At 50.6% G+C, this 24,704-nt stretch overlaps 1 protein-coding gene across 2 annotated transcripts in view; it reads left to right on the top strand.

Annotated features, from left to right (window-relative positions):
* The window catches only part of DNHD1 (dynein heavy chain domain 1), a 392,142-nt gene that overhangs the window by 22,878 nt on the left and 344,560 nt on the right, over nucleotides 1–24,704 (top strand). For both annotated transcript variants that reach the window (XM_063950780.1, XM_063950781.1), the window contains exons 4-6: nucleotides 12,026–12,229; nucleotides 14,478–14,588; nucleotides 14,681–14,837. In XM_063950780.1, coding sequence (XP_063806850.1) covers nucleotides 12,026–12,229; nucleotides 14,478–14,588; nucleotides 14,681–14,837 — 472 coding nt within the window. The remainder of the gene's footprint in view (nucleotides 1–12,025; nucleotides 12,230–14,477; nucleotides 14,589–14,680; nucleotides 14,838–24,704) is intronic.

Here is a 24,704-nt window from a genome sequence, read left to right on the forward strand (position 1 = left end):
CCCTGTACCTGAGCAGAGATCCGGGGATCCAGTGTTGGCGAGTGCTGCTCTCTCTCAGGTTATAGTGTAGATTCCCTGTACCTGAGCAGAGATCCGGGGATCCAGTGTTGGCGAGTGCTGCTCTCTCTCAGGTTATAGTGTAGCTTCCCTGTACCTGAGCAGAGATCCGGGGATCCAGTGTTGGTGAGTGCTGCTCTCTCTCAGGTTATAGTGTAGCTTCCCTGTACCTGAGCAGAGATCCAGGGATCCAGTGTTGGTGAGTGCTGCTCTCTCTCAGGTTATAGTGTACATTCCCTGTACCTGAGCAGTGATCCGGGGATCCAGTGTTGGCGAGTGCTGCTCTCTCTCAGGTTATAGTGTAGCTTCCCTGTATCTGAGCAGAGATCCGGGGATCCAGTGTTGGCGAGTGCTGCTCTCTCTCAGGTTATAGTGTACATTCCCTGTACCTGAGCAGTGATCCGGGGATCCAGTGTTGGCGAGTGCTGCTCTCTCTCAGGTTATAGTGTAGATTCCCTGTACCTGAGCAGAGATCCGGGGATCCAGTGTTGGTGAGTGCTGCTCTCTCTCAGGTTATAGTGTAGATTCCCTGTATCTGAGCAGAGATCCGGGGATCCAGTGTTGGTGAGTGCTGCTCTCGCTCAGGTTACATTGTAGCTTTGCTGTAACTGAGCAGAGATCCAGGGATCCAGTGTTGGCGAGTGCTGCTCTCTCAGGTTATAGTGTAGCTTCCCAGTACCTGAGCAGAGATCCAGGGATTCAGTATTGGTGAGTGCTGCTCGCTCTCTCAGGTTATAGTGTAGCTTCCCTCTACCTGAGCAGAGATCCGGGGATCCAGTGTTGGCGCGTGCTGCTCTCTCTCAAGTTATAGTGTAGATTCCCTGTATCTGAGCAGAGATCCGGGGATCCAGTGTTGGTGAGTGCTGCTCTCTCTCAGGTTATAGTGTAGCTTCCCTGTACCTGAGCAGAGATCCAGGGATCCAGTGTTGGTGAGTGCTGCTCTCTCTCAGGTTATAGTGTAGATTCCCTGTATCTGAGCAGAGATCCGGGGATCCAGTGTTGGTGAGTGCTGCTCTCTCTCAGGTTATAGTGTAGCTTCCCTGTACCTGAGCAGTGATCCGGGGATCCAGTGTTGGCGAGTGCTGCTCTCTCTCAGGTTATAGTGTAGATTCCCTGTACCTGAGCAGAGATCCGGGGATCCAGTGTTGGCGAGTGCTGCTCTCTCTCAGGTTATAGTGTAGCTTCCCTGTACCTGAGCAGAGATCCGGGGATCCAGTGTTGGTGAGTGCTGCTCTCTCTCAGGTTATAGTGCAGCTTCCCTGTACCTGAGCAGAGATCCAGGGATCCAGTGTTGGTGAGTGCTGCTCTCTCTCAGGTTATAGTGTACATTCCCTGTACCTGAGCAGAGATCCGGGGATCCAGTGTTGGTGAGTGCTGCTCTCTCTCAGGTTATAGTGTAGCTTCCCTGTACCTGAGCAGAGATCCGGGGATCCAGTGTTGGCGAGTGCTGCTCTCTCTCAGGTTATAGTGTAGATTCCCTGTACCTGAGCAGAGATCCGGGGATCCAGTGTTGGCGAGTGCTGCTCTCTCTCAGGTTATAGTGTAGCTTCCCTGTACCTGAGCAGAGATCCGGGGATCCAGTGTTGGTGAGTGCTGCTCTCTCTCAGGTTATAGTGTAGCTTCCCTGTACCTGAGCAGAGATCCAGGGATCCAGTGTTGGTGAGTGCTGCTCTCTCTCAGGTTATAGTGTACATTCCCTGTACCTGAGCAGTGATCCGGGGATCCAGTGTTGGCGAGTGCTGCTCTCTCTCAGGTTATAGTGTAGCTTCCCTGTATCTGAGCAGAGATCCGGGGATCCAGTGTTGGCGAGTGCTGCTCTCTCTCAGGTTATAGTGTACATTCCCTGTACCTGAGCAGTGATCCGGGGATCCAGTGTTGGCGAGTGCTGCTCTCTCTCAGGTTATAGTGTAGATTCCCTGTACCTGAGCAGAGATCCGGGGATCCAGTGTTGGTGAGTGCTGCTCTCTCTCAGGTTATAGTGTAGATTCCCTGTATCTGAGCAGAGATCCGGGGATCCAGTGTTGGTGAGTGCTGCTCTCGCTCAGGTTACATTGTAGCTTTGCTGTAACTGAGCAGAGATCCAGGGATCCAGTGTTGGCGAGTGCTGCTCTCTCAGGTTATAGTGTAGCTTCCCAGTACCTGAGCAGAGATCCAGGGATTCAGTATTGGTGAGTGCTGCTCGCTCTCTCAGGTTATAGTGTAGCTTCCCTCTACCTGAGCAGAGATCCGGGGATCCAGTGTTGGCGCGTGCTGCTCTCTCTCAAGTTATTGTGTAGATTCCCTGTATCTGAGCAGAGATCCGGGGATCCAGTGTTGGTGAGTGCTGCTCTCTCTCAGGTTATAGTGTAGCTTCCCTGTACCTGAGCAGAGATCCAGGGATCCAGTGTTGGTGAGTGCTGCTCTCTCTCAGGTTATAGTGTAGATTCCCTGTATCTGAGCAGAGATCCGGGGATCCAGTGTTGGTGAGTGCTGCTCTCGCTCAGGTTACATTGTAGCTTTGCTGTAACTGAGCAGAGATCCAGGGATCCAGTGTTGGCGAGTGCTGCTCTCTCAGGTTATAGTGTAGCTTCCCTGTACCTGAGCAGAGATCCGGGGATCCAGTGTTGGTGAGTGCTGCTGGCTCTCTCAGGTTATAGTGTAGATTCCCTGTACCTGAGCAGAGATCCAGGGATCCAGTGTTGGTGAGTGCTGCTCTCTCTCTCAGGTTATAGTGTAGCTTCCCTGTACCTGAGCAGAGATCCGGGGATCCAGTGTTGGTGAGTGCTGCTCTCTCTCTCAGGTTATAGTGTAGCTTCCCTGTACCTGAGCAGAGATCCAGGGATCCAGTGTTGGCGAGTGCTGCTCTCTCTCAGGTTATAGTGTAGATTCCCTGTATCTGAGCAGAGATCCGGGGATCCAGTGTTGGCGCATGCTGCTCTCTCTCAGGTTATAGTGTAGATTCCCTTTATCTGAGCAGAGATCCGGGGATCCAGTGTTGGTGAGTGCTGCTCTCTCTCAGGTTATAGTGTAGCTTCCCTGTACCTGAGCAGAGATCCGGGGATCCAGTGTTGGTGAGTGCTGCTCGCTCTCTCAGGTTATAGTGTAGTTTCCCTGTACCTGAGCAGAGATCCAGGGATCCAGTGTTGGTGAGTGCTGCTCTCTCTCAGGTTATAGTGTAGTTTCCCTGTACCTGAGCAGAGATCCGGGGATCCAGTGTTGGTGAGTGCTGCTGGCTCTCTCAGGTTATAGTGTAGCTTCCCTGTACCTGAGCAGAGATCCAGGGATCCAGTGTTGGCGAGTGCTGCTGGCTCTCTCAGGTTATAGTGTAGCTTCCCTGTACCTGAGCAGAGATCCGGGGATCCAGTGTTGGTGAGTGCTGCTCGCTCTCTCAGGTTATAGTGTAGTTTCCCTGTACCTGAGCAGAGATCCAGGGATCCAGTGTTGGTGAGTGCTGCTCTCTCTCAGGTTATAGTGTAGTTTCCCTGTACCTGAGCAGAGATCCAGGGATCCAGTGTTGGCGAGTGCTGCTGGCTCTCTCAGGTTATAGTGTAGCTTCCCTGTACCTGAGCAGAGATCCGGGGATGCAGTGTTGGTGAGTGCTGCTCGCTCTCTCAGGTTATAGTGTAGATTCCCTGAATCTGAGCAAAGATCCGGGGATCCAGTGTTGGCGAGTGCTGCTCTCTCTCAGGTTATAGTGTAGATTCCCTGTATCTGAGCAGAGATCCGGGGATCCAGTGTTGGTGAGTGCTGCTCTCTCTCAGGTTATAGTGTAGCTTCCCTGTACCTGCGCAGAGATCGGGGGATCCAGTGTTGGTGAGTGCTGCTCTCTCTCAGGTTATAGTGTAGCTTCCCTGTACCTGAGCAGAGATCCGGGGATCCAGTATTGGTGAGTGCTGCTGGCTCTCTCAGGTTATAGTGTAGCTTCCCTGTACCTGAGCAGAGATCCGGGGATCCAGTGTTGGCGAGTGCTGCTCTCTCTCAGGTTATAGTGTAGATTCCTTGTATCTGAGCAGAGATCCGGGGATCCAGTGTTGGTGAGTGCTGCTCGCTCTCTCAGGTTATAGTGTAGCTTCCCTATATCTGTGCAGAGATCCGGGGATCCAGTGTTGGTGAGTGCTGCTCGCTCTCTCAGGTTATAGTGTAGCTTCCCTGTACCTGAGCAGAGATCCGGGGATCCAGTGTTGGCGAGTGCTGCTCTCTCTCAGGTTATAGTGTAGATTCCCTGTATCTGAGCAAAGATCCGGGGATCCAGTGTTGGCGAGTGCTGCTCTCTCTCAGGTTATAGTGTAGATTCCCTGTATCTGAGCAGAGATCCGGGGATCCAGTGTTGGTGAGTGCTGCTTTCTCTCAGGTTATAGTGTAGCTTCCCTGTACCTGAGCAGAGATCCGGGGATCCAGTGTTGGCGAGTGCTGCTCTCTCTCAGGTTATAGTGTAGCTTCCCTGTACCTGAGCAGAGATCCGGGGATCCAGTGTTGGCGAGTGCTGCTCTCTCTCAGGTTATAATGTAGCTTCCCTGTACCTGAGCAGGGATTCAGTGTTGGTGAGTGCTGCTCTCTCTCAGGTTATAGTGTAGATTCCCTGTATCTGAGCAGAGATCCAGGGATCCAGTGTTGGCGCATGCTGCTCTCTCTCAGGTTATAGTGTAGATTCCCTTTACCTGAGCAGAGATCCGGGGATCCAGTGTTGGTGAGTGCTGCTCTCTCTCAGGTTATAGTGTAGCTTCCCTGTACCTGAGCAGAGATCCGGGGATCCAGTGTTGGTGAGTGCTGCTCTCTCAGGTTATAGTGTAGCTTCCCTGTACCTGAGCAGAGATCCGGGGATCCAGTGTTGGTGAGTGCTGCTCTCTCAGGTTATAGTGTAGCTTCCCTGTACCTGAGCAGAGATCCGGGGATCCAGTGTTGGTGAGTGCTGCTCTCTCAGGTTATAGTGTAGCTTCCCTGTACCTGAGCAGAGATCCGGGGATCCAGTGTTGGTGAGTGCTGCTGGCTCTCTCTCAGGTTATAGTGTAGCTTCCCTGTACCTGAGCAGAGATCCAGGGATCCAGTGTTGGTGAGTGCTGCTCTCTCTCAGGTTATAGTGTAGATTCCCTGTATCTGAGCAGAGATCCGGGGATCCAGTGTTGGTGAGTGCTGCTCTCGCTCAGGTTACATTGTAGCTTTGCTGTAACTGAGCAGAGATCCAGGGATCCAGTGTTGGCGAGTGCTGCTCTCTCAGGTTATAGTGTAGCTTCCCTGTACCTGAGCAGAGATCCAGGGATCCAGTGTTGGTGAGTGCTGCTCTCTCTCAGGTTATAGTGTAGTTTCCCTGTATCTGAGCAGAGATCCGGGGATCCAGTGTTGGTGAGTGCTGCTCTCTCTCAGGTTATAGTGTAGCTTCCCTGTACCTGAGCAGAGATCCGGGGATCCAGTGTTGGTGAGTGCTGCTCTCTCTCAAGTTATAGTGTAGATTCCCTGTACCTGAGCAGAGATCCGGGTATCCAGTGTTGGTGAGTGCTGCTCTCTCAGGTTATAGTGTAGCTTCCCTGTACCTGAGCAGAGATCCGGGGATCCAGTGTTGGCGAGTGCTGCTCTCTCTCAGGTTATAGTGTAGATTCCCTGTATCTGAGCAGAGATCCGGGGATCCAGTGTTGGCACATGCTGCTCTCTCTCAGGTTATAGTGTAGCTTCCCTGTACCTGAGCAGAGATCCGGGGATCCAGTGTTGGTGAGTGCTGCTCGCTCTCTCAGGTTATAATGTAGCTTCCCTGTACCTGAGCAGGGATTCAGTGTTGGCGAGTGCTGCTCTCTCTCAATTTATAGTGTAGCTTCCCTGTACCTGAGCAGAGATCCAGGGATCCAGTGTTGGTGAGTGCTGCTCTCTCTCAGGTTATAGTGTAGTTTCCCTGTACCTGAGCAGAGATCCGGGGATCCAGTGTTGGTGAGTGCTGCTCTCTCTCAGGTTATAGTGTAGCTTCCCTGTACCTGAGCAGAGATCCGGGGATCCAGTGTTGGTGAGTGCTGCTCTCTCTCAGGTTATAGTGTAGCTTCCCTGTACCTGAGCAGAGATCCAGGGATCCAGTGTTGGTGAGTGCTGCTCTCTCTCAGGTTATAGTGTAGTTTCCCTGTACCTGAGCAGAGATCCGGGGATCCAGTGTTGGTGAGTGCTGCTCTCTCTCAGGTTATAGTGTAGTTTCCCTGTACCTGAGCAGAGATCCGGGGATCCAGTGTTGGTGAGTGCTGCTCTCTCTCAGGTTATAGTGTAGCTTCCCTGTACCTGAGCAGAGATCCGGGGATCCAGTGTTGGTGAGTGCTGCTGGCTCTCTCAGGTTATAGTGTAGATTCCCTGTACCTGAGCAGAGATCCAGGGATCCAGTGTTGGTGAGTGCTGCTCTCTCTCAGGTTATAGTGTAGCTTCCCTGTACCTGAGCAGAGATCCGGGGATCCAGTGTTGGTGAGTGCTGCTCTCTCTCTCAGGTTATAGTGTAGCTTCCCTGTACCTGAGCAGAGATCCAGGGATCCAGTGTTGGCGAGTGCTGCTCTCTCTCATGTTATAGTGTAGATTCCCTGTATCTGAGCAGAGATCCGGGGATCCAGTGTTGGCGCATGCTGCTCTCTCTCAGGTTATAGTGTAGATTCCCTTTATCTGAGCAGAGATCCGGGGATCCAGTGTTGGTGAGTGCTGCTCTCTCTCAGGTTATAGTGTAGCTTCCCTGTACCTGAGCAGAGATCCGGGGATCCAGTGTTGGTGAGTGCTGCTCGCTCTCTCAGGTTATAGTGTAGTTTCCCTGTACCTGAGCAGAGATCCAGGGATCCAGTGTTGGTGAGTGCTGCTCTCTCTCAGGTTATAGTGTAGTTTCCCTGTACCTGAGCAGAGATCCGGGGATCCAGTGTTGGTGAGTGCTGCTGGCTCTCTCAGGTTATAGTGTAGCTTCCCTGTACCTGAGCAGAGATCCAGGGATCCAGTGTTGGCGAGTGCTGCTGGCTCTCTCAGGTTATAGTGTAGCTTCCCTGTACCTGAGCAGAGATCCGGGGATCCAGTGTTGGTGAGTGCTGCTCGCTCTCTCAGGTTATAGTGTAGATTCCCTGAATCTGAGCAAAATCCGGGGATGCAGTGTTGGCGAGTGCTGCTCTCTCTCAGGTTATAGTGTATATTCCCTGTATCTGAGCAGAGATCCGGGGATCCAGTGTTGGTGAGTGCTGCTCTCTCTCAGGTTATAGTGTAGCTTCCCTATACCTGCGCAGAGATCGGGGGATCCAGTGTTGGTGAGTGCTGCTCTCTCTCAGGTTATAGTGTAGCTTCCCTGTACCTGAGCAGAGATCCGGGGATCCAGTATTGGTGAGTGCTGCTGGCTCTCTCAGGTTATAGTGTAGCTTCCCTGTACCTGAGCAGAGATCCGGGGATCCAGTGTTGGCGAGTGCTGCTCTCTCAGGTTATAGTGTAGATTCCCTGTATCTGAGCAAAGATCCAGGGATCCAGTGTTGGCGAGTGCTGCTCTCTCTCAGGTTATAGTGTAGATTCCCTGTATCTGAGCAGAGATCCGGGGATCCAGTGTTGGTGAGTGCTGCTTTCTCTCAGGTTATAGTGTAGCTTCCCTGTACCTGAGCAGAGATCCGGGGATCCAGTGTTGGCGAGTGCTGCTCTCTCTCAGGTTATAATGTAGCTTCCCTGTACCTGAGCAGGGATTCAGTGTTGGCGAGTGCTGCTCTCTCTCAATTTATAGTGTAGCTTCCCTGTACCTGAGCAGAGATCCGGGGATCCAGTGTTGGTGAGTGCTGCTCTCTCTCAGGTTATAGTGTAGCTTCCCTGTACCTGAGCAGAGATCCGGGGATCCAGTGTTGGTGAGTGCTGCTCTCTCTCAGGTTATAGTGTAGCTTCCCTGTACCTGAGCAGAGATCCGGGGATCCAGTGTTGGCGAGTGCTGCTGTCTCTCAGGTTATAGTGTAGCTTCCCTGTACCTGAGAAGAGATCCAGGGATCCAGTGTTGGTGAGTGCTGCTCTCTCTCAGGTTATAGTGTAGATTCCCTGTACCTGAGCAGAGATCCAGGGATCCAGTGTTGGTGAGTGCAGCTCTCTCTCAGGTTATAGTGTAGCTTCCCTGTACCTGAGCAGAGATCCGGGGATCCAGTGTTGGTGAGTGCTGCTCTCTCTCAGGTTATAGTGTAGCTTCCCTGTACCTGAGCAGAGATCCGGGGATCCAGTGTTGGTGAGTGCTGCTCTCTCAGGTTATAGTGTAGCTTCCCTGTACCTGAGCAGAGATCCGGGGATCCAGTGTTGGTGAGTGCTGCTGGCTCTCTCTCAGGTTATAGTGTAGCTTCCCTGTACCTGAGCAGAGATCCAGGGATCCAGTGTTGGTGAGTGCTGCTCTCTCTCAGGTTATAGTGTAGATTCCCTGTATCTGAGCAGAGATCCAGGGATCCAGTGTTGGCGCATGCTGCTCTCTCTCAGGTTATAGTGTAGATTCCCTTTATCTGAGCAGAGATCCGGGGATCCAGTGTTGGTGAGTGCTGCTCTCTCTCAGGTTATAGTGTAGCTTCCCTGTACCTTAGCAGAGATCCGGGGATCCAGTGTTGGTGAGTGCTGCTCTCTCAGGTTATAGTGTAGCTTCCCTGTACCTGAGCAGAGATCCGGGGATCCAGTGTTGGTGAGTGCTGCTGGCTCTCTCTCAGGTTATAGTGTAGCTTCCCTGTACCTGAGCAGAGATCCAGGGATCCAGTGTTGGTGAGTGCTGCTCTCTCTCAGGTTATAGTGTAGATTCCCTGTATCTGAGCAGAGATCCGGGGATCCAGTGTTGGTGAGTGCTGCTCTCGCTCAGGTTACATTGTAGCTTTGCTGTAACTGAGCAGAGATCCAGGGATCCAGTGTTGGCGAGTGCTGCTCTCTCAGGTTATAGTGTAGCTTCCCTGTACCTGAGCAGAGATCCAGGGATTCAGTATTGGTGAGTGCTGCTCGCTCTCTCAGGTTATAGTGTAGCTTCCCTGTACCTGAGCAGAGATCCGGGGATCCAGTGTTGGCGCGTGCTGCTCTCTCTCAAGTTATAGTGTAGATTCCCTGTATCTGAGCAGAGATCCGGGGATCCAGTGTTGGTGAGTGCTGCTCTCTCTCAGGTTATAGTGTAGCTTCCCTGTACCTGAGCAGAGATCCGGGGATCCAGTGTTGGTGAGTGCTGCTCTCTCTCAAGTTATAGTGTAGATTCCCTGTACCTGAGCAGAGATCCGGGTATCCAGTGTTGGTGAGTGCTGCTCTCTCTCAAGTTATAGTGTAGATTCCCTGTACCTGAGCAGAGATCCGGGGATCCAGTGTTGGTGAGTGCTGCTCTCTCTCAAGTTATAGTGTAGATTCCCTGTACCTGAGCAGAGATCCGGGGATCCAGTGTTGGTGAGTGCTGCTCGCTCTCTCAGGTTATAGTGTAGCTTCCCTGTACCTGAGCAGAGATCCGGGGATCCAGTGTTGGCGAGTGCTGCTCTCTCTCAGGTTATAGTGTAGATTCCCTGTATCTGAGCAGAGATCCGGGGATCCAGTGTTGGCGCATGCTGCTCTCTCTCTCAGGTTATAGTGTAGTTTCCCTGTACCTGAGCAGAGATCCAGGGATCCAGTGTTGGTGAGTGCTGCTCTCTCTCAGGTTATAGTGTAGCTTCCCTGTACCTGAGCAGAGATCCGGGGATCCAGTGTTGGTGAGTGCTGCTCTCTCTCAGGTTATAGTGTAGCTTCCCTGTACCTGAGCAGAGATCTGGGGATCCAGTGTTGGTGAGTGCTGCTCTCTCTCAGGTTATAGTGTAGCTTCCCTGTACCTGAGCAGAGATCCAGGGATCCAGTGTTGGTGAGTGCTGCTCTCTCTCAGGTTATAGTGTAGCTTCCTTGTACCTGAGCAGAGATCCGGGGATCCAGTGTTGGCGAGTGCTGCTCTCTCTCAGGTTATAGTGTAGCTTCCCTGTACCTGAGCAGAGATCCGGGGATCCAGTGTTGGCGAGTGCTGCTCTCTCTCAGGTTATAGTGTAGATTCCCTGTATCTGAGCAGAGATCCGGGGATCCAGTGTTGGTGAGTGCTGCTCTCTCTCAGGTTATAGTGTAGATTCCCTGTATCTGAGCAAAGATCCGGGGATCCAGTGTTGGCGAGTGCTGCTCTCTCTCAGGTTATAGTGTAGCTTCCCTGTACCTGAGCAGAGATCCGGGGATCCAGTGTTGGTGAGTGCTGCTGGCTCTCTCAGGTTATAGTGTAGCTTCCCTGTACCTGAGCAGAGATCCGGGGATCCAGTGTTGGTGAGTGCTGCTCGCTCTCTCAGGTTATAGTGTAGCTTCCTTGTACCTGAGCAGAGATCCGGGGATCCAGTGTTGGTGAGTGCTGCTCTCTCTCAGGTTATAGTGTAGCTTCCCTGTACCTGAGCAGAGATCCGGGGATCCAGTGTTGGTGAGTGCTGCTCTCTCTCAGGTTATAGTGTAGATTCCCTGTATCTGAGCAGAGATCCGGGGATCCAGTGTTGGTGAGTGCTGCTCTCTCTCAGGTTATAGTGTAGATTCCCTGTATCTGAGCAAAGATCCGGGGATCCAGTGTTGGCGAGTGCTGCTCTCTCTCAGGTTATAGTGTAGCTTCCCTGTACCTGAGCAGAGATCCGGGGATCCAGTGTTGGTGAGTGCTGCTGGCTCTCTCAGGTTATAGTGTAGCTTCCCTGTACCTGAGCAGAGATCCGGGGATCCAGTGTTGGTGAGTGCTGCTCGCTCTCTCAGGTTATAGTGTAGCTTCCCTGTACCTGAGCAGAGATCCAGGGATCCAGTATTGGTGAGTGCTGCTCTCGCTCAGGTTACATTGTAGCTTTGCTGTAACTGAGCAGAGATCCAGGGATCCAGTGTTGGCGAGTGCTGCTCTCTCTCAGGTTATAGTGTAGCTTCCCTGTACCTGAGCAGAGATCCAGGGATTCAGTATTGGTGAGTGCTGCTCTCTCTCAGGTTATAGTGTAGCTTCCCTGTACCTGAACAGAGATCCAGGGATCCAGTGTTGGTGAGTGCTGCTCGCTCTCTCAGGTTATAGTGTAGATTCCCTGTATCTGAGCAGAGATCCGGGGATCCAGTGTTGGTGAGTGCTGCTCTCTCTCAGGTTATAGTGTAGATTCCCTGTACCTGAGCAGAGATCCGGGGATCCAGTGTTGGTGAATGCTGCTCTAATGCTCAGGGTATAGTGTACATTCCCTGTACCTGAGCAGTGATCTGGAGATCCAGTGTTGGCGAGTGCTGCTGGCTCTCTCGGGTTATAGTGTAGCTTCCCTGTACCTGAGCAGAGATCCGGGGATCCAGTGTTGGTGAGTGCTGCTCTCTCTCAGGTTATAGTTTAGCTTCCCTGTACCTGAGCAGAGATCCGGGGATCCAGTGTTGGTGAGTGCTGCTCTCTCAGGTTATAGTGTAGCTTCCCTGTATCTGAGCAGAGATCCAGGGATCCAGTGTTGGTGGTTGCTGCTGGCTCTCTCAGGTTATAGTGTAGCTTCCCTGTACCTGAGCAGAGATCCAGGGATCCAGTGTTGGTGAGTGCTGCTCTCTCTCAGGCTATAGTGTAGCTTCCCTGTACCTGAGCAGAGATCCAGGGATCCAGTGTTGGTGAGTGCTGCTGGCTCTCTCAGGTTATAGTGTAGATTCCCTGTACCTGAGCAGAGATCCGGGGATCCAGTGTTGGTGAGTGCTGCTCTCTCTCAGGTTATAGTGTAGATTCCCTGTATCTGAGCAGAGATCCAGGGATCCAGTGTTGGTGAGTGCTGCTGGCTCTCTCAGGTTATAGTGTAGCTTCCCTGTATCTGAGCAGAGATCCGGGGATCCAGTGTTGGTGAGTGCTGCTCTCTCAGGTTATAGTGTAGATTCCCTGTGCCTGAGCAGAGATCCAGGGATCCAGTGTTGGTGAGTGCTGCTCTCTCTCAGGTTATAGTGTAGATTCCCTGTATCTGAGCAGAGATCCGGGGATCCGGTGCTCTCTTAGTGAATGGTGTCCTCAGTGTGATCATTATACAGCGGTATCCTCTTTCCTCTACAGCCACTATGACCTCCGCGTGACTCCTGTCTCCCATCTTCATACTGAGCACTTTATTTTTTCACCGTTCGGGATTCTTCATGTCAGATCCATAAATGGTTCTGAGGTGCTGGAACTCGGGTCCTGGCATCGGGAGGCCGTTCTGTGCCGTGCTCTGCGCAAGATCCCGTTCTACAGAGACTTCCTCATCAGAAGAGTGCTCAGACGGTAATATGCAACCACACCCCACTGACCCTGTACCCTTCCTGAGCCACCTCACCTGAGTATACTATGGGGGCATGGGGAGAAGAATTACAAGACTTCCATATCCAGGGAGTGTATTTTATCAGAGCCAGTAGGAGGAGAGTCAGAAAACCTGCCATGAAACTTGCATGTGGGCAGCCAGGACTTCCCTTCATTTTTCTAAGTTTTTATGGTGTTTTTCAGCAGGGTCCAAACACCTGTCTCTTCTCACTGTCTCCTGCTCAGGTGCCAATAACAACCTAGAGCTATGCACAGCAGCACAGAGTATATCAGGAGATGAGTGATGCGTCAGTGAGGACAGGGCTGCATGTGACAGGGGCAGTGACATGATGTGAGGAGGGGAATGGAGGCAGCAGGAAGCCACAGACTGAGAGTTATACAGTGGGAGGAGCAGGGTCCCCAGCAGCACAGAGTATATCAGGAGATGAGTGATGTGTCAGTGAGGACAGGGCTGCATGTGACAGGGGCAGCGACATGATGTGAGGAGGGGAATGGAGGCAGCAGGAAGCTACAGACTGAGAGTTATATAGTGGGAGGAGCAGGGTCCCCAGCAGCACAGAGTATATCAAGAGATGAGTGATGTGTCAGTGAGGACAGGACTGCATGTGACAGGGGCAGTGACATGATGTGAGGAGGGGAATGGAGGAAGACACAGACTGAGAGTTATATAGTGGGAGGAGCAGGGTCCCCAGCAGCACAGAGTATATCAGGAGATGAGGGATGTGTCAGTGAGGACAAGGCTGCATGTGACAGGGGCAGCGACATGATGTGAGGAGGGGAATGGAGGCAGCAGGAAGCTACAGACTGAGAGTTATATAGTGGGAGGAGCAGGGTCCCCAGCAGCACAGAGTATATCAAGAGATGAGTGATGTGTCAGTGAGGACAGGACTGCATGTGACAGGGGCAGTGACATGATGTGAGGAGGGGAATGGAGGAAGACACAGACTGAGAGTTATATAGTGGGAGGAGCAGGGTCCCCAGCAGCACAGAGTATATCAGGAGATGAGTGATGTGTCAGTGAGGACAGGGCTGCATGTGACAGGGGCAGTGACATGATGTGAGGAGGGGAATGGAGGCAACAGGAAGCCACAGACTGAGAGTTATATAGTGGGAGGAGCAGGTCCCCCAGCAGCACAGAGTATATCAGGAGATGAGTGATGTGTCAGTGAGGACAGGGCTGCATGTGACAGGGACAATGACATGATGTGAGGAGGGGAATGGAGGCAGCAGGAAGCCACAGACTGAGAGTTATATAGTGGGAGGAGCAGGGTCCCCAGCAGCACAGAGTATATCAGGAGATGAGTGATGTGTCAGTGAGGACAGGGCTGCATGTGACAGGGGCAGTGACATGATGTGAGGAGGGGAATGGAGGCAACAGGAAGCCACAGACTGAGAGTTATATAGTGGGAGGAGCAGGGTCCCCAGCAGCACAGAGTATATCAGGAGATGAGTGATGTGTCAGTGAGGACAGGGCTGCATGTGACAGGGGCAGTGACATGATGTGAGGAGGGGAATGGAGGCAGCAGGAAGCCACAGACTGAGAGTTATATAGTGGGAGGAGCAGGGTCCCCAGCAGCACAGAGTATATCAGGAGATGAGTGATGTGTCAGTGAGGACAGGGCTGCATGTGACAGGGGCAGTGACATGATGTGAGGAGGGGAATGGAGGCAGCAGGAAGCCACAGACTGAGAGTTATATAGTGGGAGGAGCAGGGTTACCAGCAGCACAGAGTATATCAGGAGAGGAGTGATGTGTCAGTGAGGACAGGGCTGCATGTGACAGGGGCAGTGACATGATGTGAGGAGGGGAATGGAGGCAGCAGGAAGCCCCTAGATTGACATGACCATGGGTGAGTGTTGAGGCCAAGTCCTTTTAATGTGGGGCCTCATCCCTTTTCTGGCACATGCAGGAGTGTCCCTCACATGCTGGGAGGTATGACTGATCACGTCTTCAGTCACTATTGTGATATGTCCCAGCATTAGTTACCCCTCTGGTCATTATTTTGACTCCTCCCATTACTAGTTACCCATCCAGATACTATTATGATAACTTTCAGTATTGGTAACTCTTCCGGTCTCTGTTACAATGCCTCCCATTACTAGTTTCCTCTCCAGTTGCTTTAATGATACCTCCTAGAACTAGTCTCCCCTCCTGACACCTTCGTGGCACATCATGGGCGCTGTGACCCGGATTCCTGACTGTGCTTTTGCAGATGGCAGAGAAACGTTAAGAGAATTTGGTTTCTCAGAACCCAGGAGCTGTTGAGCAGGAGGCATGTCCTGGCGGTGCCTCATTACTCCGCATCCCTGCAGCATGTGCACAGGTGTGTATGTGTGTACCTGAACATGTCACCTCCAGTGTACTCTCTATGTGACACATGTATTGACGTCTCTTCCTCACATTGTGTGGGTCCAGGCTTCTCCAGGAACTGGCACAGGTACCCTGGCTTCCCCTCCAGCTCTCCTGCTCGTACACCATTGACCAGCTGGAGGCCAGCCTCTCACACCTGAGGTCGGAGGGAAAGGCTCATCTGTATAACTTCCTCTCCCTGGTGACCCGGATCCTGGAACTGGTAAGATGTGACACTGGGAGATGTGGGCATGTCAGTGCATTATGCTGAGGAAATCATTTCCCATAACATTCTTATTTGCTGGAAGTTGAGAGGCAGAAGTTATATACGGCTGCATATAACACGCAACATATATCGCTGACTGTGAGACTGTGGGGCCCATGTGTCATTGATCGCACATTCAATCTCATATATGTTTGTCCGGATCTGTGATTTTATGGCTTATTTGCTGGGCGCGGCTAGGAGCTCTGAGTCATAGAGTCACAGATCTGGATAGGAGAGACCAGGCTGGGCGTGGCTAGGAGCTCTGAGTCATAGAGTCACAGATCTGGATAGGAGAGACCAGGCTGGGCGTGGCTAGGAGCTCTGAGTCATAGAGTCACAGATCTGGATAGGAGAGACCAGGCTGGGCGTGTCTAGGAGCTCTGAGTCATAGTCACAGATCTGGATAGGAAAGAGGTGGGCGTGGCTAGGAGCTCTGAGTCATAGTCACAGATCTGGATAGGAGAGAGGTGGGCGTGGCTAGGAGCTCTGAGTCATAGAGTCACAGATCTGGATAGGGGAGACCAGGCTGGGCGTGGCTAGGAGCTCTGAGTCATAGAGTCACAGATCTGGATAGGAGAGACCAGGCTGGGCGTGGCTAGGAGCTCTGAGTCATAGAGTCACAGATCTGGATAGGAGAGACCAGGCTGGGCGTGGCTAGGAGCTCTGAGTCACAGATCTGGATAGGCGAGACCAGGCTGGGCATGGCTAGGAGCTCTGAGTCATAGTCACAGATCTGGATAGGAGAGACCAGGCTGGGCGTGGCTAGGAGCTCTGAGTCACAGATCTGGATAGGAGAGACCAGGCTGGGCGTGGCTAGGAGCTCTGAGTCACAGATCTGGATAGGCGAGACCAGGCTGGGCATGGCTAGGAGCTCTGAGTCACAGATCTGGATAGGAGAGACTAGGCTGGGCGTGACTAGGAGCTCTGAGTCATAGAGTCACAGATCTGGATAGGAGAGACCAGGCTGGGCGTGTCTAGGAGCTCTGAATCATAGAGTCACAGATCTGGATAGGAGAGAGGTGGACGTGGCTAGGAGCTCTGAGTCATAGAGTCAAAGATCTGGATAGGAGAGAGGTAGGCGTGGCTAGGAGCTCTGAGTCATAGAGTCACAGATCTGGATAGGAGAGAGGTGGGCGTGGCTAGGAGCTCTGAGTCATAGAGTCACAGATCTGGATAGGGGAGACCAGGCTGGGCGTGGCTAGGAGCTCTGAGTCATAGAGTCACAGATCTGGATAGGAGAGACCAGGCTGGGCGTGGCTAGGAGCTCTGAGTCATAGAGTCACAGATCTTGATAGGAGAGACCAGGCTGGGCGTGGCTAGGAGATCTGAGTCACAGATCTGGATAGGAGAGACCAGGCTGGGCGTGGCTAGGAGCTCTGAGTCATAGAGTCACAGATCTTGATAGGAGAGACCAGGCTGGGCGTGGCTAGGAGATCTGAGTCACAGATCTGGATAGGAGAGACCAGGCTGGGCGCGGCTAGGACCTCTGAGTCATAGAGTCACAGATCTGGATAGGAGAGACCAGGCTGGGCGTGGCTAGGAGCTCTGAGTCATAGAGTCACAGATCTGGATAGGAGAGACCAGGCTGGGCGTGGCTAGGACCTCTGAGTCATAGAGTCACAGATCTGGATAGGAGAGACCAGGCTGGGCGTGGCTAGGAGCTCTGAGTCACAGATCTGGATAGGAGAGACCAGGCTGGGCGTGGCTAGGAGCTCTGAGTCATAGAGTCACAGATCTGGATAGGAGAGACCAGGCTGGGCGTGGCTAGGAGATCTGAGTCACAGATCTGGATAGGAGAGAACAGGCTGGGCGTGGCTAGGAGCTCTGAGTCATAGAGTCACAGATCTGGATAGGAGAGACCAGGCCTGCAAGTGTGGCGGTATGCTTGGGTACGGCGTACCGTTAAGAATCTAGCTGCCCGTATGCCATACCAGCAGGCCGCCACTCACACACACCATAGCTGCCGCTAGCGGCTATTATGGTAAAACCGCCAATGTGCTCCTCCTCCCCTTCCCAGCCCGCTGCTGTTTCAGGGTCGGGGCATAGAGAGGAGAGCGGAGCGTGGGCCCATCCGTCAGTGCTGCTCAGTCAGACTTTGGTCTCTGGCCATGGCGTGTATCTTCTCAACTGAGCACCGGTTTGTTAGCCAATGAGAGCTCGCAGACTGGCAGCCAAGCTCCGCGAGTTCTGATTGGCTAACAAACCGGTGCTTAGTTGAGAAAATACACGCCATGGCCAGAGACCACCATAGTCTGACTGAGCAGCACTGAGGGATGGGCCCACGCTCCGCTCTCCTCTCTGTGCCCCGACCCTGACACAGCAGCAGCGGGAGGGAGGTGGGTGCGGCATATGTATATCTGGCACTGTGTGGCATATGTATAACTGGCATTATGGGGCATATCTGGCACTGTGGGGCATATGTGTATCTGGCATTATGGGGCATATCTGGCACTGTGGGGGCATATGTATAACTGGCATTATGGGGCATATCTGGCACTGTGGGGCATATGTGTATCTGGCATTATGGGGCATATCTGGCACTGTGGGCATATGTGTATCTGGCATTATGGGGCATATCTGGCACTGTGGGGCATATGTGTATCTGGCATTATGGGGCATATCTGGCACTGTGGGCATATGTGTATCTGGCATTATGGGGCATATCTGGCACTGTGGGCATATGTGTATCTGGCATTATGGGGCATATCTGGCACTATGGGGCATATGTATAACTGGCATTATGGGGCATATCTGGCACTGTGGGGCATATGTGTATCTGGCATTATGGGGCATATCTGGCACTGTGGGGCATATGTGTATCTGGCATTATGGGGCATATCTGGCACTGTGGGGCATATGTGTATCTGGCATTATGGGGCATATCCGGCATTGTGGGGCATATGTATAACTGGCATTATGGGGCATATCTGGCACTGTGGGGCATACGTGTATCTGGCATTATGGGGCATATCTGGCACTGTGGGGCATATGTGTATCTGGCATTATGGGGCATATCTGGCATTGTGGGGCATATGTATAACTGGCATTATGGGGCATATCTGGCACTGTGGGGCATATGTGTATCTGGCATTATGGGGCATATCTGGCACTGTGGGGCATATGTGTATCTGGCATTATGGGGCATATCTGGCACTGTGGGCATATGTGTATCTGGCATTATGGGGCATATCTGGCACTGTGGGCATATGTGTATCTGGCATTATGGGGCATATCTGGCACTATGGGGCATATGTATAACTGGCATTATGGGGCATATCTGGCACTGTGGGGCATATGTGTATCTGGCATTATGGGGCATATCTGGCACTGTGGGGCATATGTGTATCTGGCATTATGGGGCATATCTGGCACTGTGGGGCATATGTGTATCTGGCATTATGGGGCATATCCGGCATTGTGGGGCATATGTATAACTGGCATTATGGGGCATATCTGGCACTGTGGGGCATACGTGTATCTGGCATTATGGGGCATATCTGGCACTGTGGGGCATATGTGTATCTGGCATTATGGGGCATATCTGGCATTGTGGGGCATATGTATAACTGGCATTATGGGGCATATCTGGCACTGTGGGGCATATGTGTATCTGGCATTATGGGGCATATCTGGCACTGTGGGGCATATGTGTATCTGGCATTATGGGGCATATCTGGCATTGTGGGGCATATGTGTATCTGGCATTATGGGGCATATCTGGCACTGTGGGGCATATCTGGCATTGTGGGGCATATGTGTATCTGGCATTATGGGGCATATCTGGCATTATTGGGCATATCTGGCACTGTGGGGCATATGTGTATCTGGCATTATGGGGCATATCTGGCATTGTGGGGCATATGTATAACTGGCATTATGGGGCATATCTGGCACTGTGGGGCATATCTGGCACTGTGGGGCATATGTGTATCTGGCATTATTGGGCATATCTGGCACTGTGGGGCATATGTGTATCTGGCATTATGGGGCATATCTGGCATTGTGGGGCATATGTATAACTGGCATTATGGGGCATATCTGGCACTGTGGGGCATATCTGGCATTGTGGGGCATATGTGTATCTGGCATTATGGGGCATATCTGGCACTGTGGGGCATATGTGTATCTGGCATTATGGGGCATATGTGTATCTGGCATTATGGGGCATATCTGGCACTGTGGGGCATATCTGGCATTATGGGGCATATCTGGCATTATGGGGCATATGTGTATCTGGCATTATGGGGCATATCTGGCACTGTGGGGCATATGTGTATCTGGCATTATGGGGCATATCTGGCACTGTGGGGCATATGTATAACTGGCATTATGGGGCATATCTGGCACTGTGGGGCATATGTGTATCTGGCATTATGGGGCATATCTGGCACTGTGGGGCATATGTGTATCTGGCATTATGGGGCATATCTGGCATTGTGGGGCATATGTGTATCTGGCATTATGGGGCATATCTGGCATTGTGGGGCATATGTGTATCTGGCATTATGGGGCATATCTGGCATTATGGGGCATATCTGGCACTGTGTGGGGCATATGTGTATCTGGCATTATGGGGCATATCTGGCACTGTGGGGCATATGTATAACTGGCATTATGGGGCATATCTGGCACTGTGGGGCATATGTGTATCTGGCATTATGGGGCACATCTGGCATTGTGGGGCATATGTATAACTGGCATTATGGGGCATATCTGGCACTGTGGGGCATACAGATGTGTCTACATACATCTTTGCTGTATCCTGCCATGTATGGCGTGGTTTTGCATGCCATAGACTCAGAGATTTAGCCATGCCTTGTCATTTTACTTAATTTGTTTCTTTATACATATTCTATTATGGCAAACAAAAATTGTAAAATTCATCCACTCGCTACTCGTCAAAAACAGCTTAGCCGTGTTTTGCATGTTGTGCCAAATTGGTAAAAAAAGCAAAGATGTAAGTGGACACATCTGTATGTGTATCTGGCACTGTGGGGCAATGTATATCTGGCACTATGAGGCATATCTGGCACTGTGGGGCATATGTATATCTGGCACTGTGGGGCAATGTATATCTGGCACTATGAGGCATATCTGGCACTGTGGGGCATATGTATATCTGGCACTGTGGGGCATATGTGTATCTGGCATTATGGAGCATATCTGGCTCTGTGGGGCATATGTGTATCTGGCATTATGGGGCATATCTGGCATTGTGGGGCATATCTGGCACTGTGGGGCATATCTGGCATTGTGGGGCATATGTGTATCTGGCATTATGGGGCATATCTGGCACTGTGGGGCATATGTGTATCTGGCATTATGGGGCATATCTGGCATTGTGGGGCATATGTATAACTGGCATTATGGGGCATATCTGGCACTGTGGGGCATATGTGTATCTGGCATTATGGGGCATATCTGGCACTGTGGGGCATATGTGTATCTGGCATTATGGGGCATATCTGGCATTGTGGGGCATATGTGTATCTGGCATTATGGGGCATATCTGGCACTGTGGGGCATATCTGGCATTGTGGGGCATATGTGTATCTGGCATTATGGGGCATATCTGGCACTGTGGGGCATATGTGTATCTGGCATTATGGGGCATATCTGGCATTATGGGGCATATCTGGCACTGTGGGGCATATGTGTATCTGGCATTATGGGGCATATCTGGCACTGTGGGGCATATGTATAACTGGCATTATGGGGCATATCTGGCACTGTGGGGCATATGTGTATCTGGCATTATGGGGCACATCTGGCATTGTGGGGCATATGTATAACTGGCATTATGGGGCATATCTGGCACTGTGGGGCATACAAATGTGTCTACATACATCTTTGCTGTATCCCGCCATGTATGGCGTGGTTTTGCATGCCATAGACTCAGAGATTTAGCCATGCCTTGTCATTTTACTTAATTTGTTTCTTTATACATATTCTATTATGGCAAACAAAAATTGTAAAATTCATCCACTCGCTACTCGTCAAAAACAGCTTAGCCGTGTTTTGCATGTTGTGCCAAATTGGTAAAAAAGCAAAGATGTAAGTGGACACATCTGTATGTGTATCTGGCACTGTGGGGCAATGTATATCTGGCACTATGAGGCATATCTGGCACTGTGGGGCATATGTATATCTGGCACTGTGGGGCAATGTATATCTGGCACTATGAGGCATATCTGGCACTGTGGGGCATATGTATATCTGGCACTGTGGGGCATATGTGTATCTGGCATTATGGAGCATATCTGGCTCTGTGGGGCATATGTGTATCTGGCATTATGGGGCATATCTGGCTCTGTGGGGCATATGTGTATCTGGCACGATAGACTGCAGAGGGTGCACGTCACCCTGACATCACGGCAGTGCTGTGGGGAGACTACAACTCCCGCCATGCCTTGCGCGGCCAGGAAGGAACATGGTGGTTGCTGTTTCTGGCACAGAGTGAGAATCTGTAGTGTGTGGGACAATGAAGCTGGTGAGAGGGTAATACCATATACTGTTATGTGGGATAAGTCACCAGCCCGCACACTGTGTATGTGATGTTATATAGGGGAAGGGGCTGTATAGTGATATATATATGAGGGATAAGTCCCCAGTGCGCACACTGTGTATGTGATGTTATATAGGGGAAGGGGCTGTATAGTGATATATATATGAGGGATAAGTCACCAGCCCGCACACTGTGTATGTGATGTTATATAGGGGAAGGGGCTGTATAGTGATATATATATGTGGGATAAGTCACCAGCCCGCACACTGTGTATGTGATGTTATATAGGGGAAGGGGCTGTATAGTGATATATATATATGTGGGATAAGTCACCAGCCCGCACACTGTGTATGTGATGTTATATAGGGGAAGGGGCTGTATAGTGATATATATATATGAGGGATAAGTCCCCAGTGCGCACACTGTGTATGTGATGTTATATAGGGGAAGGGGCTGTATAGTGATATATATATATATATATATATATGAGGGATAAGTCCCCAGCGCACACACTGTGTATGTGATGTTATATAGGGGAAGGGGCTGTATAGTGATATATATATATATGAGGGATAAGTCCCCAGCGCACACACTGTGTATGTGATGTTATATAGGGGAAGGGGCTGTATAGTGATATATATATGAGGGATAAGTCCCCAGCGCGCACACTGTGTATGTGATGTTATATAGGGGAAGGGGCTGTATAGTGATATATATATGAGGGATAAGTCCCCAGCGCGCACTGTGTATGTGATGTTATATAGGGGAAGGGGCTGTATAGTGATATATATATGTGGGATAAGTCCCCAGCGCACACTGTGTATGTGATGTTGTTATATAGGGGAAGGGGCTGTATAGTGATATATATATGTGGGATAAGTCACCAGCCCGCACACTGTGTATGTGATGTTATATAGTGGAAGGGGCTGTATAGTGATATATATATATATATGAGGGATAAGTCCCCAGTGCACACTGTGTATGTGATGTTATATAGGGGAAGGGGCTGTATAGTGTGATATATATATGTGGGATAAGTCCCCAGCGCACACTGTGTATGTGATGTTATATAGGGGAAGGGGCTGTATAGTGATATATATATGAGGGATAAGTCCCCAGCGCGCACACTGTGTATGTGATGTTATATAGGGGAAGGGGCTGTATAGTGATATATATATGAGGGATAAGTCACCAGCGCGCACACTGTGTATGTGATGTTATATAGGGGAAGGGGCTGTATAGTGATATATATATGAGGGATAAGTCCCCAGCCCGCACACTGTGTATGTGATGTTATATAGGGGAAGGGGCTGTATAGTGATATATATATGAGGGATAAGTCCCCAGCCCGCACACTGTGTATGTGATGTTATATAGGGGAAGGGGCTGTATAGTGATATATATATGAGGGATAAGTCCCCAGCGCACACTGTGTATGTGGTGTTATATAGGGGAAGGGGCTGTATAGTGATATATATATGTGGGATAAGTCCCCAGTGCACACTGTGTATGTGATGTTATATAGGGGAAGGGGCTGTATAGTGATATATATATATATATATGAGGGATAAGTCCCCAGCGCACACTGTGTATGTGGTGTTATATAGGGGAAGGGGCTGTATAGTGATATATATATGTGGGATAAGTCCCCAGCGCGCACACTGTGTATGTGATGTTATATGGGGGAAGGGGCTGTATAGTGATATATATATGAGGGATAAGTCACCAGCCCGCACACTGTGTATGTGATGTTATATAGGGGAAGGGGCTGTATAGTGATATATATATGTGGGATAAGTCCCCAGCCCGCACACTGTGTATGTGATGTTATATAGGGGAAGGGGCTGTATAGTGATATATATATGAGGGATAAGTCCCCAGCCCGCACACTGTGTATGTGATGTTATATAGGGGAAGGGGCTGTATAGTGATATATATATGAGGGATAAGTCCCCAGCGCACACTGTGTATGTGATGTTATATAGGGGAAGGGGCTGTATAGTGATATATATATGACGGATAAGTCACCAGCCCGCACACTGTGTATGTGATGTTATATAGGGGAAGGGGCTGTATAGTGATATATATATGACGGATAAGTCACCAGCCCGCACACTGTGTATGTGATGTTATATAGAGGAAGGGGCTGTATAGTGATATATATATGACGGATAAGTCACCAGCCCGCACACTGTGTATGTGATGTTATATAGGGGAAGGGGCTGTATAGTGATATATATATGTGGGATAAGTCACCAGCCCGCACACTGTGTATGTGATGTTATATAGGGGAAGGGGCTGTATAGTGATATATATATGAGGGATAAGTCACCAGCCCGCACACTGTGTATGTGATGTTATATAGGGGAAGGGGCTGTATAGTGATATATATATATGTGGGATAAGTCCCCAGCGCACACTGTGTATGTGATGTTATATAGGGGAAGGGGCTGTATAGTGATATATATATGTGGGATAAGTCCCCAGCCCGCACACTGTGTATGTGATGTTATATAGGGGAAGGGCTGTATAGTGATATATATATATGTGGGATAAGTCCCCAGCCCGCACACTGTGTATGTGATGTTATATAGGGGAAGGGGCTGTATAGTGATATATATATGTGGGATAAGTCACCAGCCCGCACACTGTGTATGTGATGTTATATAGGGGAAGGGGCTGTATAGTGTGATATATATATGTGGGATAAGTCCCCAGCGCACACTGTGTATGTGATGTTATATAGGGGAAGGGGCTGTATAGTGATATATATATGTGGGATAAGTCCCCAGCGCACACTGTGTATGTGATGTTATATAGGGGAAGGGGCTGTATAGTGATATATATATATGAGGGATAAGTCCCCAGCGCACACTGTGTATGTGATGTTATATAGGGGAAGGGGCTGTATAGTGATATATATATGAGGGATAAGTCCCCAGCCCGCACACTGTGTATGTGATGTTATATAGGGGAAGGGGCTGTATAGTGATATATATATATATGAGGGATAAGTCCCCAGCCCGCACACTGTGTATGTGATGTTATATAGGGGAAGGGGCTGTATAGTGATATATATATATGAGGAATAAGTCACCAGCCCGCACACTGTGTATGTGATGTTATATAGGGGAAGGGGCTGTATAGTGATATATATATGAGGGATAAGTCCCCAGCGCACACTGTGTATGTGATGTTATATAGGGGAAGGGGCTGTATAGTGATATATATATGAGGGATAAGTCCCCAGCGCACACTGTGTATGTGATGTTATATAGGGGAAGGGGCTGTATAGTGATATATATATATATGAGGGATAA

The sequence above is a fragment of the Pseudophryne corroboree genome, chromosome 2 (genome assembly GCF_028390025.1).
Source record: "Pseudophryne corroboree isolate aPseCor3 chromosome 2, aPseCor3.hap2, whole genome shotgun sequence".
In the NCBI taxonomy this organism is placed as follows: Eukaryota; Metazoa; Chordata; class Amphibia; order Anura; family Myobatrachidae; genus Pseudophryne; species Pseudophryne corroboree.